At 34.6% G+C, this 18099-nt stretch overlaps 2 protein-coding genes and 1 pseudogene across 2 annotated transcripts; 2 read left to right on the top strand and 1 right to left on the bottom strand.

Moving 5' to 3' along the window:
* Nucleotides 1-2761: 2761 nt before the first annotated feature.
* On the top strand, nucleotides 2762-4098 carry LOC131652351 (ethylene-responsive transcription factor 1A-like; annotated as a pseudogene).
* Nucleotides 4099-11131: 7033 nt separating this feature from the next.
* Nucleotides 11132-13822, top strand: LOC131652349 (G-type lectin S-receptor-like serine/threonine-protein kinase LECRK3). Its single transcript, XM_058922192.1, has one exon. It carries the CDS (start codon nucleotides 11157-11159, stop codon nucleotides 13557-13559), a length of 2403 nt encoding a protein of 800 aa, XP_058778175.1. The 5' UTR covers nucleotides 11132-11156; the 3' UTR covers nucleotides 13560-13822.
* A 131-nt stretch (nucleotides 13823-13953) lies between these two features.
* LOC131652350 (uncharacterized) lies at nucleotides 13954-16071 on the bottom strand. The gene is made up of 5 exons (XM_058922193.1): nucleotides 15941-16071; nucleotides 15635-15846; nucleotides 15485-15521; nucleotides 14998-15212; nucleotides 13954-14692 (listed from the first exon to the last, which is right to left on the bottom strand). The coding sequence occupies exons 1-5, from the start codon at nucleotides 15963-15965 to the stop codon at nucleotides 14030-14032; spliced, it is 1152 nt and encodes a 383-aa protein (XP_058778176.1). The 5' UTR covers nucleotides 15966-16071; the 3' UTR covers nucleotides 13954-14029.
* Between the last annotated feature and the right edge of the window lie 2028 nt (nucleotides 16072-18099).

Genomic DNA, 18099 nt, shown 5'->3' with positions numbered 1-18099 from the left:
ATTAACTTCAAGATTTTCAATGGGTAACAACAAGTCGTTGATTTGGATAATTGTCGAACATTTCGTGATAATGTTGACTTTGAAACGAGGGTTGAGTTTTACTTTAAAAACTCTTAATGAAGTTCAATACCAGGGGTACGTGTCTTGTGGAAAAGGACACAATATGAACTTCACCTATGTGAATTTTGAGATGGTGCCGTCTCAAAGTGAGAGTTGGAGTTTCTCTCATGAAAAATTCATGAAACAGGATAGCACATGGCCATAAATAAGTGCTAAGCGAGTTATGCAGAGGAAGAACCTTTAAAGAGTGTGTGTAAGGCGACACCGGTCTAATCATATGGATTCATGGTTTAAAAGCTTTGCTACCTAATATTCCGATTAAACTTTGTGTTGTCCTCACTAAGGTTAAGTTTTAAATCGAAAGATACCTAATTGTATTAACACTCTTTATATTAAATTTCTGGAATTATTAGATTTGTCATTATTAGAGCAAGTGGGGGATTGTTGGAAATTATGAGCATTAATTTCTTCAAGTTATGTTCCAAAATGACAAAAGTGATAATGGCAATAAATGCTTCATAAATAGTCCCACATAGAAAGTGGAGCAAACTTTAAAAGCATTTATAAAGCACTTGGAACAATGTACATTCCAAAAAGAGCCAAAGAGGATAAAGTGTCACATAGTCATATGTGGTGGTCCCAAGCCTTATGCCACTTGTCTCTACCAAAAACACCCTCGCCGGTGTCGCCACCGGCGACACCGGCTCCGGGTCCGAGGGCGTGGGCGTAGAGGCGCTAGTGGCGGCTTGTAGACGGCACTTAAGCACTTAGTTGCAACTTATGAAACAGACATTTGCATGGGCTATAAATACAAGTCTGCTATTTTGGATTCAACACACAAAAAAATTATCCTCTAATATATTTTCCAGACAGCTTCCTTGCATTCGAGTTTCTTCACCGGTCTTGTGCAGACTCGAGTAAGGCTGAATTATCCTGGGTATTCAGGCCGTTCCAACTCTAAGACAATCGAGAGTGTGCTTGAAATACTTTTAAGGAAAGTGATTCCGTTCGCGATTCAGCCTGGATCCATTCGATCTCTCCGATATTTCTAACAAATAGAGTCCTAATTTACGGTGGAGCCTTGGGTGAAGATAATAAAGTAGTAATCGAAGGAGATGTCGACTTTGATTGTGCAGATTGTATAGATTCCATAAAATCTATTTTTAGACATGTTTTCACTATGTTTGGCACAACAATTGGTTGGAAAACAACACTTCATGAGGTTGTTGCTTTATCAATCACTGAAGCGAAATATATTGCCTTCACTGAAGTTGTGAAAGAAACATTGTGGCTTGAAGGTTTTGCTAAGGAGCTGAAACTTCAAGGTTGAGGTATCACTGTTAAATGTGATAGTCAAAGTGCTATACACCTGTCGAAGAACTCAATATATCATGAGCGAGCCAAACACATCGATGTGAGTTGTATTTCGTCATAGGGTTAATCGAGCGTGGAGAAGTTCAAGTGCTAAAGGTTTCGACAGATTACAATGCAGTTGATTAAGCTTCACGAAGAAAGCTAGCTTGTTCTTTGATGTTATAGATTTTGTTCCAAAGTGGAGATTTGTGAGAATTGGATCAAACTCTATTGGGTCAAAGAGTAGCTTTTGGGTCGACAAGATTTATGCATGTCGTCAAAGTATGTTCACATGCTGGTGCCGAAGACCTATATATTGTAATCGATGTGTGTTCTAGTATGTGGGTGTCGAAATGCTAGGGTTGTTAGTATTTCGAATTGGACATGTTTGTTATGTCCAATTGTTTAAGTTAGCTTGTAATGAATATTTGTGAAAAAAGCCCATTAGTTTAGTATGTTAGGTTTATTATAAATAGCATACGAGTCTCTTTGCATACTACAAATCCTAATTTATGGTAAGAGGGTTATTTGTTATTCGTGTATCACTTGTACTCTTGATTGAAAGATAAAGAAAAAATTAACAGTTATAACCAATTTTTTTTGTTCTTATTGCTCTTCTACTTTTTTTTTTAACCTTGTTGGTTTTTTGCCAAAAAAATTATTATACTTTATTCTTGACATCGATTTTGCAACAACGACCATAATGAAGTAAGCATACAGGGAAGCTATTCGAAGTGGAACCAAATATGGTCTCATGATTAACAAACAAAATTCACTCATAATTTTCAATAAACACTAAATACCATGCGTCTTGATCATAGTATTTCATCAATAATAAGAAGGAAGAGGTCGCTCAAGTGTAGTTGTGCTAAGGATTTAAAGGAGTTGAAGGTCCAAATTCAAATTTTTGCCAAAGTGTAAATATATGTTAGTAATAATTAATTCTTCAATAATGTATATAGTACCTTACAAAATATCTAACAATAACTATAGTTTCTACCTTAGTCTTGGTTCTGACTTCTGAGTCCACCACTAGACACTAACCTTGGCGAGGGTGGAAGGAACTTTCTTGGCTACTAATACTATGACTCTTCTATGAGGCAAAATTAAGACAAGACAAGCAGACGTGCAACTTGCTCACGCCCTTATTCTCGTCATACAAACTACGTCACAAAAACAAAATCTTTTATTACAAAAATTAAACATGTGATTAAATCTAACCAATTAGTCTCTAGAATTTGCACATGAGAACCTTCCAAGAAGCTAAGGACGAGACCAATACCATAGAAAGTTACTTAAATTTTCATTAAACTTAAATCCAAAACTGTTTTTTTCATAATGGCAATAATTTTCAAAGTCTTGGTGACAATTCTAATTTCTAAATTCATGAATCTTCACTCCTATAAATACCTTTTTCCTTCCAAATTCAAATATTCAATTCACTACCATTTTTTTCTCTCAAAAATCAAATTCTAAATTTTCCCAAGACTTATTTGACAGACACACAAAAAATATAAAAAAAAAAAAACACGAAATGTACAGAGAAAGTTTAGATTCTATTAGGATTCACTTACTCGGAGATTCCGATGTTCTTACATTCGGAGATTCGTCTAATGTTCCACGTTATTGTCGGAGCTCGAGTTTCAACAAACTGTACCCATGCATGAGTGAGAATTGGGGAGAACTTCCTCTCAGAGAAGATGATTCAGAGGATATGCTACTTTACAGTGTACTTCGCGACGCTGTTAACGTTGGGTGGGTTCCATCTCTCGACGGAGCTTCACCGGAGAGTTTTTCCTCGTGTTTCATGCCGGCGGCGATAGTGAAATCAGAGCCGGATGTTTTTCCGGTGGTGAAGAGTGCGTCGGAGAATGTTGTTCCTGCTCCGGCGAAGGGTAAGCATTACCGGGGAGTGAGGCGACGGCCGTGGGGGAAGTTTGCGGCGGAGATTCGTGATCCGGCTAAAAATGGGGCGCGGGTTTGGCTTGGAACTTTTGAAACAGCTGAGGATGCAGCTTTGGCTTATGATCAAGCTGCGTACAAGATGCGTGGCTCGCGGGCTATATTGAATTTTCCGCTTCGGGTTAATTCGGGTGAACCAGACCCGGTTAGAGTGCCTTCGAAACGGTTTTCGGCGTCGGAGCTGTCTTCTTCGTCGTCGGAGAGTGGGTCGTCGGTGAAACGGAAGAAGAAGGTGGTGGAGCCAATGGTGACAGCTCAAGCTGGATTGAAAAATGGCGCAAGTGGGAAGCCAAGTGGCACATTGCACACGTGAAGATAAAGTATTGGCCAGTTGAAGTGTAATGCTGACGTGGAATACATATTGTTACGAATTTTTTAATTAAAAAAACTGTTGCTGTAATTATGTGATTCTAAATTCTAAGTAGCTCAAGGGCAACAAATTTGGGAGGTGGTGGGACTATCAAAAGCGAAAGAAGATAAAAAGGCAAAAAGCTTTAATGGACAAAACACTTGAGAGAAATTGAAGTGGAGGAGGTGGGCTTGTTTGGTATGGGAATATGAGATTTGTTGTTTTTTTTTTGTTTAATATTTATTTTATTTAAGGGGAAAAAATTATTGTATTTCATTATCAATTAAGGAAGACATGCTCTTGCAAGTTCATTAAAAAATTTATTGTATTTTATGTGTATCACAAGCTCACTAAAATGGAACCTTGTGAACAGTCCGCCCTTTTTCATTAAAAAATTAAGGAAGACATTAGTACTTATCCTGAGCTCTTTCTGTTTTTTATTATATATATTATTAATTATTTATGATAATTTAAAATATTAAATATGTGGACAATGTTTTGATGTTTTGTTTTGTATTTACTATTTAAAATATTTTACTAAAAGAAGATGATTGTTAGTAAGAAAGTATGAAAGTAAGAAAGACAAGAATTAAATCTCAACCATTCATTACTACCACTACCCCATGATTCATATTAAAAAGGAAATTAAATTTAAAATAAATTTAAAATTATCCTCTAAAATAATGACAAATATACATTCTTGTCTTTCTTGCTCAAATGATTCTTACTATATAGCATTACTCTTTACTAAATGGATGGTGGCGGAACGGAGATACCGAAATCCAACTCGAACCCGTTTAGGTCGGGTTTGGGTTTTAATTCTCCATTTTCGTTTGGGTTTGAGAGGGGGAATGGAGATTGTTTGAGAATTCGGGTTTAGGTTTGTGAGGGGTAATAACCGCCCCCGACCCGCCCCGTTGTCATCTCTACTTGGCACAAAAATACTATAGGTCAAAGATTGTATTTGTCAATGCTAGTAACATACGTATGATTATTTGCCCATGATTATTTGCCCTGACATTGCATCTACTAAATTTATGATATATAGAACCTTAATAATATTTTGTTAGAGTCCTTGTAGATATGGATGTCTTTAGTGATATTATGTACACAATTTTTGTTGAAAGACAAGGTTATGTTTTTTCAATGAGTTGGAATGTGAAAACTTTCCACACTATTTTACATTATGTAAGAAAAGAAGCCACTATCTTGATATTTGCAAACTTTCTACTAAGGAGGAAAATAGTTTGAATAATGAGTAACAACCAACTATTAAAAAAGCGATGGAAACTAAAGAAATAATTTGTTCAAAAGACAAATAGAATTGGAGATGGGATTAGAAAGAGTGATTCAAGTAATTATATGTCTTCTCCCTCCAAGGGTAAACAATCAATGGAGTTTGTTGAATCTAGTAAGAAATGTGAGACAATCAAAGATAAATATGATTGGCATGGGATTAATGTCATGTTGAGTCACCAATCACCTATTAATGACACTAACAAAGCCCCTTTTGTTGATACTAGCCAAACACATATTGTTGAGATTAACCTTGAAACCCCCAACTAGTGGAAGACACTAATGTCTTAAGTTCTGATGATTGAGACTTTGTTGATGCTTCCTATGAGGTGGAAGATGGCATAGTAACCCATGAGGAGAACCCCAACACCAATAAAAACAATGCCTTCCTTGCAAATTCTTGGTCCATTTTGGTTGATCAGGATGCAACTGATAATATAGATAAAGATAATAAGGGCTTGGAAACACAATTTCTCAAGTACTCACTTGCCTTATCAATATCTCAAAAGAAAAAGCCTAGAAGTGTATGCAACCAAATCTAAATTTGGTTCTCACTGATTCTCCCTCATGAAGTATTTTTTAATTGCAAGGGGCTTAGAAAATTCCCCAACAAGATTGGATTTAAAGTCCATGCTTTTAGCTTAGAAACAAATTTTTTGTATTTTTAGCTGAACCACAGATGATTTTTGACAAGTTTCCTTTTAGATTCTTTGATAGATTAGGCTTAAAGCTTTTTGCCTTGGACTCTAGAACTGATTTGGCCCCTAATCTTAGGTGTATCTGTGACAAGATCATGAATCTTCACATAATATTTCTAACTGGTCAGTTAGTTCCCTTGATGGTTGAGCATAACTCTATAAATTCTATATTGTTGCAGTTTATGTCTTCATGTGTCATATTAAAATAAGAAACATTTGGAAAGACCTTTCTATGTTGCAATCTTCTCATCCTTTCCTTTGGTATTTTTTAGGTGACTTAAACTCAATTTTGGGAGCTCATGAGAATAGAGGTAGACACCCCCCAATATAACCTCCATCTTGGACTTGTCACATTGGACTGGCCAAAACATTTTGGTAGATATGATGCAAATGGGACTTTCTATACATGGTCCAATGGGAGAACAGGTAATGGCATGGTGGAAAGAAGGCTTGATATGATCTCTTGCAACCAATCTTTGTTGGTTGATTGTGCTTCCATGTCTTTCACTACTTTACCTGGAATTAGGTCTGATCACTTCTAAATTTCTTTTGAATTTAATTTCACTAGTGCCAAAGCCATATCTTCCTACAAATTTCACAAAATATGGACTTTACATGATTCTTGCTATAGTTTTATTAATAATGGTTGAAACACCTAATTGGTTGGATGCTCGTGTACATTTTAAACAAAATTCAAATTCACAAAACAAAGCTCAGAATTTGGAACAAGAAGGTCTTTGGGAATGTTCATAGTCGGGTCAAGGGTACTGCAACCGAATTGTCAATCATTCAGGATCTAATTCAAAATGATGATGAAATTGAAGTTTTGCTTAGAGAAGAAAAGAATGCTCAAGTGGATTTCGATAAGGCTATTAACATTGAAGATATCTTGTGACATGAGAAATCTATTATAATTTTTTATCATTAAAGAAATAATACATGGGCCTCATTAACTATTTAATCTATTAATCTAATAGATTACTTTAAATGAATATGGTTGTTATGATTCTCAAAATGGCACGGTGTGATATAGATTAGTTGCCAATCGTTTAGGAGTTATAGAAATTTCTTGGGGCCTAAGTTTGAGTACTTCATGTTTGTTGATGTGTTGTTGACATCAAAACTTAGTTGTTACATGCAAGCACATAGATCTACATATTTATCTGATCGAAAAGAAGAGTGAGATATTCATCCAGTTCAAGGAGTTTAAATTGCATGTTGAAAAGTAGAGTGAATGCAAATTAAAGAAACTGAGAATTGATGGTGGAGGTGAACACACCTCTAGATAAGCTGCCAAATTATACAATTAGGAAGGTATAAAGCATGAAGTTATTGCACTATATACACATCGACATAATGGTATAGCAGAGAGGAAGAATCGAACTATATTGAACATGGCCATAAATATATTAAAAGCTAAAGAAATGCCAAACAGATTTTGGGGAGGAGCAGCTTTGATAGCAGTACATACTTAACAGGTTTCTAACTAAGAAGATGGTCTACAGGACACCTCATAAGGCTTAGAGAGCACAAAATCCAAATGTAAGTCATCTTAGAGTATTTGGATCTCAGGAGTGTACTTAAGCAATTAAGGAAGAAGCTAGATGATTGAAGTCAGATCATGGTGCTCATAGGTATCATTTGACTGGTGCATACAAGTTGTATTCACCAAATGATGATAAACTAGTGATCAAAAGAGATGTTCGGCTGGACGAAATCAAAGGGTGCAATTGGAATCAAGTGTCATATCGACATATGCAAGAGACAGTCTTAATTGTGCTTGAAGAAAAAGACCAACAAACTGAAGTCACAACCAATCGGAATGAAGAACCACCAGAGCAGAATGTTAGAAGATTGATTAGAACAAGAACTGAGTCAACAAGGATAGCTGGATATGAGAGATTTCCATATCAAGCAATTGATGTAGATGGTAATCTCATAGAAGAAGAAGTTATGATGGATGAATTAGAACCAATTAACTTGGATTAAGCCATGAATGATGTGAATTGGTTGGCAACCATGAAAGAATAACTCAGGTAAATCAAGAAGAACAGGACCTAGGAGCTTGTCAAAAGATCTATCAAGAAGCCAATGGATGTGAAGTGGGTCTACAAGGTGAGGAAAAGGCAAAACGGTGAAATTGCCAAGCATAAGGAAAGACTAGTGGCGAGAGGTTTCCTACAAAAACCTGGTATTGATTTTGACGAACTATATGCACCTGTTGTAAGGTTAGAAACAATCAGTATTGTTGTGTCAAAAGCAACATACAAATGATGGAAGATAGATCAATTAGATGTAATGTCAACATTTCTGAATGGACCATTGGAAAAAGAGGTATGTGTAACTCAACCATCAGGATTCGAAATCAAAAGGCAAGAATATAAGGTGTACAAATTGAGGAAGGCTTTGTATGGCTTGAAGCAAGCCTCAAGGGCTTGGAATAAGAGAATAGATAACTTCCTGATCGAAGCAGGTTTCACAAAGTGTGCCTCAAAACATAATAGTATATGTTAATGATGCAAATAGGATCAGCTGAATCATTTTATGCATGTATGTGGATGATTTGTTGATCATAGGCGTAGATGAAGCAGAGATAAGAATAGTCAAGTCAAAGCTGATGCAAGAGTTTGAAATGTTTAACCTGGGGAAATTGTCGTATTTCTTAGGGATGGAGTTCAAAGACACAAGTGAATGAATGTTCTTGTACCAAAAGAAGTATGTTCAAGATATCTTAAAAAGTTAAAGATAACCAACTGTAATAAAGCTACCACGCCATTAGAAACTAGAGCAGAGTTGAATAAGGATACAAATGATGAGTTTTTAAGTGCAACATTGTACAAACAAATTATTGGATCCTTGGGGTATCTTTTTAATACAAGGCTAGACATTTTTCAATGTGTCAAATTGTTGAGCAGATTCATGGAGAGCCCCCAAGAATGTCATCTTATTGCAGTCAAGAGAGTGTTGCGATAATTTAAAGGTAATATTGATCACAGTGTGCGGATGCCAAGACAAGAGAAGACCAACACAGATGCAGAGATACATGGTTACACTAATTAAAACTTTAGTGGAGACTAAGACGAGAAGAAGAGTACTACAGACTTCATATTCATGATCAAATGCGCTCTAATATCTTGGAGATCAAGGAAGCAAAACAATGTGGCTTTATCATCATGTGATGTTGAGTACGTGGTTGCATCGTATGCAACATGTCAGGCAGAATGGATAGAGATGCTGCTAGAAGAACTTAAGATCATGGAACCAAAGAAAAGAAAGTTGTTTGCTGATAACAAGTCACCTATCGACCTAGTCAATCATCCTATGTGTCATGGTCGAAGTAAACACATAGAGAGGGGGTGTCATTTTCTAAGGGATCAAGTAAATAGAGAAAAACTTGAACTTGAGCATTGCAAGTCAGAACTACAACTAGGTGATATACTCACCAAGCCCCTAAAGAAAATCAAGTTTGATGAGATGAATAGAAGTATTAAAAACATGAATTATGAGGTGTGTTAGAAGATGTAATTCATGGTTTGATGAAGTAGTTTGTATTCAACAAGATCGTGCAACCTAGTCAAAGTAGATGGAGGGCCAGCTGTATTCAACAGAGTTGAATACATCATATAGTTGTTATCTTGAAAGGGCAACTTTATATGTGTTGAGCGTTGGCATTAGTGGCCTATAAATAAACATATGATGTTGTAATTCAAAATAGTTGTGCAGTTTAATTGCAACTTCACTTTAATAAAATCTCTTTTCTCAATAATCTCTTCTTTTTCTTTCTTCTCCTTCCTAAAACCCTAATTGTTCCAATATTTTTAAATTAAATTATATATTTTATTTATGATTTGAATCACCTCATTTCATTACCTATCATTAAAAATGCACGTCTTATTTATTTGAATTTCAGTTGGATTAGTCTCAATTGCTTGTAATTTGAGTTTTTTTTTACTGATTTGAATTACACCTTCTTTTTTAATATTTCAAAACTACATTGTTCAAATCTCTCCAAAAAAAATTAAATGTTATTTCGGATCATGTTATTTAAATTTGTTTCTTAATGCATTTTCTCATTTATTTTTCTTACATATATTCTTTAATCATATTCAATTGAATATTTTGATCTTTTATTTAATATTTTTTTTCTTTCTTTTCTTTTTGAAAACTCTTAAGATATTTATTGAGGCATTAAAATATTTTAAAACATTTAGATAGAAAATTTTGTCTAACATATTTAGATAGAAAATTTTGTATAAGTGATATACTCCCTCCGTTTTTTTATTATAAATCGTTTTATACTTTTCACACAGTTTAAGAAAAATAATAATTATTGTATGAAAATAAGAAAATTATGAAGGTTTTTACAAAATTATTAATGACATATGGAAGATAAATTGATATAATTGAAAAGAGAGAATAATAAATTTTTAAGGATATAATAGGAAAAGTAACATTAATTATTCATTGGAATTGTAAAGCGACTTATATTTAAATACATATTTTTTTTCCAAAATGACTTATAATAAAAAAATGGAGGGAGTAGTGTTTTAATGGCGTCAATTGGGCTGTCAATTAAACACTAATAAAAATTGATTGGGGGAAAGCCTTTTTACTCAATACTTATTTAACTTTTTTCAAAAAGATTGGTCATGCTTTCATTGGAGTTCAATTGAGATTATAGAAGTTTAAGGAAGTTGAGTTGTCCAATAATCGGGGGATATTCAAAGCTCTTAAAAGATTTTGAAAGTCAATTTTTTTTGGATTGCAGAATTTGGAATTTGATTTTTCAAGACTTCGTACAAAACATTGAAGATTAGGTGGTGTCTCATATGGAACCATCATAATCTCATTAACTTTATACCAATCAATAGAATCAAATTCATGCCTTATATGCAATTTAAAGGAATAAAGATTGTTTCAATTTATAACATCAAATTCAAGCCATGTGTTGTCAAATGTTAGACTAAACACACCCCTCACACCTAACATTAGACTCTAATATCATTTGAAGATTGTTTCCACTAATAAAAATATATTCAAGCTTATAATATATATACACGTTGTTATTGTGAAAGCAACAGATGACAAATTGTTAATATGATAACTTTGCAAATACTCAGTCTAAGCAATAATTCAACAATATATACAGAGAAAAGAGATTACTTTTTTGACAGGCAAAAGAGGAGTTGTGACTATGTGAATTATTGAATGATTCTCAACTTGAATTTTCATCAAAATTTTAGTTCTAATGCATGCATCATGCATGTAAGTTAAACGCGTCAATTGCAAACATTTTTTTATGCATGTCTTTGGTCAATTTGGAAGTTACACTGAAATTAACAAATAATAACAAGACATCACATATATAATATTCAATTACTTGCACCATTAATATACATATTTCACAATTTTCTAACACCATCTATCATTTCTCAGAAATGGCTTCCTCTACCCTTCCCATGATTTTCATTCTCTTTCTTCAACTTACGTTAGTCCATGGAAACATTGCTCCAATTTCATCACTCACAGCCACCACCACCAATAACAATTCATGGCTATCACCTTCTGGTGAATTCGCCTTCGGATTTCGCCAACTCAACACCTCGACAAACCCTTTCATGCTTGCAATATGGTACAGCAAAATACCTGATAAAACCATTGTTTGGACTGCCAGAGACTCAAACAACAACAACAATCTCTTACAAGCACCAACAGGATCAAAGATTCAGTTAACATCAGGAGGACTTACTTTGACTACTCCACAAGATGTAACCATTTGGACAGCACAGCCAAACGCTGTTGTTTCCTATGGAAACATGCTTGACACTGGAAACTTTGTTCTTGTAAACAACAATTCGACTGTTTGGGAAAGTTTCGATTTTACTACTGATACCCTTTTGCCTAATCAATCTCTTGGGTTAAGTAACACCTTAACTTCAAGATTCTCTGAGAACAACTTTACAAGTGGAATTTTCCAGCTTTATTTTAATGATGCTGATAAAAATCTCATGTTAAGTCCACTTGCATGGCCTAGTCAATTTCGTTACGAATCTTACTATACAATTGATGTTCCTAACTCGGCTTCTTCGAGATTGGTTTTTAATGAATCAGGAGATGTTTATGTGGAAACAAATAATGGGACTAGAATGAAACCACAGGGTGCACAGTGGGGGAATTTGGATTCTGATCCTAAGTTGTATTATTATAGAGCAACACTTGATTATTATGGAGTTTTCACTCAATATTCTCATCCAAGAGACACAAAGGCGAAACAAGAATGGACTATTGTGAGGTATGTTCCTGAGAACATTTGCAATGATGTGGACAATGAAATGGGTGGTGATTCTTGTGGATATAATAGCTATTGCTCCATGGACAATCAGAGACCTACTTGTAAATGTCCTTATGGTTACTCGCTGATAGATCCGAGTAATCGATTTGGTGGGTGTCAACTGAACTTCACACTTGGTTGTGGAGCTGATAATGGTGAAGGATTGAATGTGAAGCTAGAAGATTTATATGAGTTTACTGAACTTAAAGGTGTAAATTGGCCTTTATCAGATTATGAAAGGCTGCAGCCTTATTCTCAACAGGACTGTCAAGAATCTTGTTTGCATGATTGTATGTGTGATGTTGCTGTTTTCAATGACCAAACTTGTTGGAAGAAAAAATCGCCTCTTGTCAATGGAAGAACAGAAAATGGTGGCCATATAGTACTTATTAAAACAAGAGTCTCTCCTCTTGGTAAAATAGGTACTGGTCCTTCCACTGACTTGACAAAAGACAATGTTAAGCCGACTCTTCGAGGACTACTTATTGGTTCAGCTGTCTTCAATAGCATACTCTTGGCTGCAATTGTTTTCGTGATTTTGTTGAAGCCGAAAAGGGTTGTTGTCCAAGGTGCAACTCTCTTAGAAACAAATTTATGTTCCATTAGTTACAACGCGTTAAAAGAAGCTACGCAGGGTTTTGGTGAAGAACTAGGTAGAGGTTCCTATGGAATTGTTTACAAAGGTGAATTAAAAGCAGCAGCATCTTGTAATGTTGTTGCTGTTAAGAGATTGGATCGGTTAGCACAAGACCGCGATAAGGAATTCCAGACTGAGTTGAGTGCCATTGGTAAAACCTGCCACAAAAACTTGGTAAGGTTGATTGGATTTTGTGATGAGGGAATCCATAGAATGTTGGTGTATGAGTTCATGAGCAACGGTAGTCTTGCAGATATCTTGTTTGGACAAACCAAACCCAAGTGGAATCAAAGGGTTGGATTTGCTTTGGGGATTGCTAGAGGGTTGGTGTATTTACATGAAGAGTGTGACACTCCCATCATTCACTGTGACATAAAGCCTCAAAATATACTCATAGATGAGTACTTTACAGCTAAGATCTCTGATTTTGGACTGGCCAAGTTGTTGTTGGCTGATCAGAGTAGAACGAATACAATGATTCGTGGAACCCGGGGATATGTGGCTCCTGAATGGTTCAAGAATGTTCCTGTGACGGCTAAAGTGGATGTTTATAGCTTTGGCTCCATGTTATTGGAAATTGTTTGCTGCAGAAAAAGTGTGGTGCTGATGGAGTCCGGGGAGGAAGAGAAGACGATTTTGGCAGATTGGGCTTGTAATTGCTATATGGAAGGGAGAATAGATGCTCTTGTGGAGAATGATCAAGAGGCCTTGAATGACATTGGAAGGTTAGAAAAATGGATAAAGATAGCAATTTGGTGCATTCTTGAGCATCCTGAAACAAGGCCAACAATGAGGATGGTCATGCAAATGCTAGAAGGTGTTGTTCAAGTCCCTAACCCGCCATCGCCTTTCTCCTTCAGTTCATTTCCTTGACTCCAATGCCTTCGAGCCTAAAAAAACCAACCAATGGAGAAGGAGGACCTTACATACCAATATCAATTCCTTTACAGAATGTAAATGATTGTTTTCTGTTATGATTTATTTCTTATTTGTATAGTTCCTGCATAACAAATACCATCTTAAGCCAATATTTTTGTCATTATTTTGAATCTTTGATGTTATTCAAGGTGTTGCCTTATTTGGAATCATTTCTTTTAATTAGAAATTTCAGATTACCAATTTTAATAGTTCATGAGCATAAACCAACAAGTTGCAGATCAAAACTAATTAAGTATTGATCAGTAATGAAAAATTATTCAACAAACAACATAACATAACCCTCTCAACCAAATTGCAAGAGTAATACAAGATAGTATGTGTAATACACCCCTAATGTTATATAGAACTTACTGCTTTCATAGACAACCAAAATGCTACAGCATTTGGGAAATGAGCCAACTTTGTCATTGAGGGGAGACCTTTTCAACCTTGTGAACCCATCGCTCAAGCCTAAGTTGCTTCAAAGCAGGCCCTTTATCCGGTTTACGTTTCTGTGGGCATTGCCATTTCCCTGTAATCTCAAAAGCATTGGACTGTTGAAGATTTGTTGCTTCTGTCAACGCCTTTCTCTTTGCAACATTGCGCTTTTCACATCCCAGTGGAACTGTTCCTGTACTTGTTGAACACTGCAATAATGTCTTTTCTGGTTTCTTCCAAGAATTTTCATCATTTGCTCTGGCGCTACTTTTCTTCCTGGTTGTAACAAAACCGTCATTTTCTTTATTTCCTGTACAAGCTGAGCTTCCTTCCGAGAAGCTTTTAGATAAACTTGTGTTAATGTCAAGTTTCTTAGCTTGGACTTCAACTTTTAATTTTGCTTCTTCCATACTATGCTTTTGTACCGGATTTAGAGGTCTTATCGCACTTGCATGAGTGTCCAGTGACATTAAATGGGCTATTCCATTAAGACCCGGACCTCCATGATTCCGGTTCACCATCTCATTATACTTGGTTGAACCAAGACTATGTTGCACTGCCTTATCTTGCATACATGGCTGCAAAAGTGTTTCCGTATGGGAAGTACTGGCATTAGTTATATTTTTCTTCATTCCGGCGCTACCATCACCCTGTCATTGCCAACACCAAAGAAAAAAAATGAGCTCAAATGACCAGGAGAAACATTCATGTATTTTGAGTCATAACTTAATCAAACTTTCTTTGAACTTACACAAACTAAGCAATATCCATTCATATCATCAACTAACTAAATGATCTACTTTTAGGTGGAATGGAGCATAAATGTTTGTTACCATTTTTACAAAGACACATGGTTAGAATTTAGGTACATTTACTATTAACCAAATATGTATCATTTACCCAATTAATTCCGCAACATAGATTTTACAAGAGAAATCAGGAATTTATGTTTTACCTTCCTGTTTTTATCAAAAGAGCCATTGTGTCCAACACAAACTTCCGGCTGCACAATCTCAGACTTGGTTTCATCCTTATTTATGACTTTAATATCAAACCTCTCCTCCACACACTTATTTCCATCAGAAACTTCGTCATTTAAAAGACTACATGTATCAAACGCCGGAGACTCATAATTGTAGCTTGAGAACCAGTTTCTGATATTTGGAGGCTCTTGATTTAAGGGGACAAAACACACAGGCAATCACTGTTAGGTAGTTGAAATTAATAAAAAATTGCAGAGAAAGGTTTATAGCAGCCAAATTATAGATCTATGAAGCACAGACACCCCGACACTGAAACAAAATAAATAAATTAAATGTAATCACAAGTATCGGTGAAGGTGTCTAACACAGACACACATTTTTTCAGAGGTGTCGCTGCTACATAGTTATAAATCATATTAACAAAAAAGAAATTATAAAAGATGCATAAAATGTACAAACCAGAGAAGAGTGAGGATGAGCTATAAGAATCCATATTCTGCAAGAAAAATTTCAAGCAGCAAATTAATAATCAGGAAAAAAATTGTAAAATTTCTATTTATCAGTTTTTTCAGATTAAAAAATGAAAAGGTGAGTAAGATATTCATCCACCTTGGTCAAACACGGATCTTCGCTATGATTATCATCTTTAACACAAGTTTCATTACAATGTACTAGCTTCTCTCTAACAACCTCTTCATGTTCTTCATCAATATGCGGAGATTTGCGTTTTCCAAAAGACGAATCTTGAAGAGTGAAATTGGAATCGAGATTGGGAGACTGGTATTCATAGCTTGAGAACCAATTTCCAACATCAGGAGGCTCTGAAAATAAAACACAAATCAAAATGAAACCCTTTTTTGGTTTACAAATTAGAACCCTCAAAATTATTCATTCTAGTAAGATATAGATACAAACCAGAAGGGCACGAAAGCGACGACATTGACAAAGTTGGAAGCTGGAAGAAAGGGATATGAGGGGTATAGGGTTAAAACCAATTTTCCATTGGAGCTTTTCATCAACTTCGTTGAAATTTTGAAATTTTCGCGCTCCAAATTTGGCGCTACTTTTTTTTCCGCGAATTTGGCTTTCATTTTTGGATATGCCTAATGTTTATGGTACGGCTCAACAGTTTTGGACTATTGACTGGTTTTTGGAATAATATTTGTAGAAATATAATGGTGGAAAATTTATTTTTGAGGATATTTTAGAAAAATAAAACTACATCATTTTTAGGTCTAATTAAAAACTAAGTTAGCAAACATAAAAATAAGAGGATACTTATCTACCCATCACAAAAAATTTGGTAGTGTACTTTCAGCCAATTACAAGATTTCATTTAATTTTAATATATTTAATTAATTATAAAATAGTACAATTATTTGTTGTTTCGAAGACATTTTATATTAAAGATAATTTTACTCAACTTTTTGAATTGGGTAAATAAGAATTCACCTAAAATAAAATTAATGTCGTTTTCGCGTCATTAATTTTGTCAATTGGTCTATGTATTTTTTATTTCTTTAGTATATCTTACATCAATTCGAATTGGAGTTTGTTATTCACTATTAGTAGGTACATTATTTTTATCTTCAAATCTATTCATTGTCTTATAAGTCACTGATGTCTTCTAAACTTTTAAAAATATTTAAGTCGGTTGATTTTGTTCTTCTAAAATAGTTATGAAGTGTAAAACAAACCTATATAATAGTCATTTGAGATTTAAGTTTGAAATTTAGGAATTTTTTGTAATATTTTAGGTTTGTTTTAACTACATCAAAAATTCTTTCAATCACACTTCTAAGACTAGAATAATGATAATTAAAGGTTTCATTTATTCATTTGAATCCATGCGAAAATCTAATATGATTCTAAGAAATCTTTAAGGGGCTGATATCCTAAATCTATTAGATAATATTTACCTATGTATAAACAAAATATATTTGACAAGAATATAAAAATATTTATTATGCGAATACAAAATTTTGAAGGTATCTAAAAATGACTTTTTGCATGTGTTCCGTACTAGAACAAAAAATATGCTTGACTGATCATGATGTACTCCAAAATATGGTGGTGCGGATCTCAGATATGATGACACGGTGGAGAACCTGCAATGTTAGCACTCTAACATCCAAATCACTTACAGAGTCTGAGATGAGTGAAATGAAATTCAAATATCAGGAGGATAAGGAAATCGCAAATTACATTTACTGTTTGTAATTTGATTAAGTTTGTGTCAAAACTTAATCAAACTTTCTTTGAACTTTGACAAACTAAGCAATATTCATCCATATCATCAACTAACTAAATTATCTACTTCTAGGTGGAATTGAGCATAAATGTTTGTTACCGTTTTACAAAGACACATGGTTAGAATTTAGGTACATTTACTGCTAACCAAATATGTTTTACCTTCATGTTTTTATCAAAAGAGCCATTGTGTTCAACACAAACTTCCAGCTGCGCAATCTCAGACTTGGTTGCATTCTTACTTATGACTTTAAAATCAAACCTCTCCTCCCTTACAACGTCCAACGTCCAAGTGTCTCTTAAGTCTCACGTACATTGATTATATATGTTAGAGACTTTTGATTGGGTCGTGTCTGGTTGGTTGGATGTTTGGATCTTCCTGTATTGGGTCTTTGACTAACCCAAAATAGGAGGATAAGGAAATTGCAAATTACATTTACAAAGAGTACTCGTAAGAATCTTTGAATCATGAACAGATCTTTTACATCCGCTCAATGCAGAAGTAAAACACATATTAAAATCACACACAACAGTCAAATTAGTACTTATATGTCAATTCCTATCAAACAAAGGTTTTTGTTTCTATGTTGGTGGTGTGTATTTTAATATGTGGGTCATCTATTGCCCCTGTACAGTTTTTTTAATGTAAGACCAATATTAATTATCATTTCTATTGTATTGAGAAGAAAAGTTAATATAATAAATAAGTTTAATGATGTTTTCCCCCAACTTGCATACAACTTTTAAAACTTTAGTGAAATGTTTATGAATGGTCTCACCAGAACCTTAAAATCGCTCTTGAGAACTTCTCTATGAAAAAGGTT

This window comes from Vicia villosa, linkage group LG2 (genome assembly GCF_029867415.1).
Source record: "Vicia villosa cultivar HV-30 ecotype Madison, WI linkage group LG2, Vvil1.0, whole genome shotgun sequence".
In the NCBI taxonomy this organism is placed as follows: Eukaryota; Viridiplantae; Streptophyta; class Magnoliopsida; order Fabales; family Fabaceae; genus Vicia; species Vicia villosa.
The sequence above is the reverse complement of the archived record's forward strand: the minus strand, read 5'-3'. Positions and strand labels throughout refer to the sequence as shown.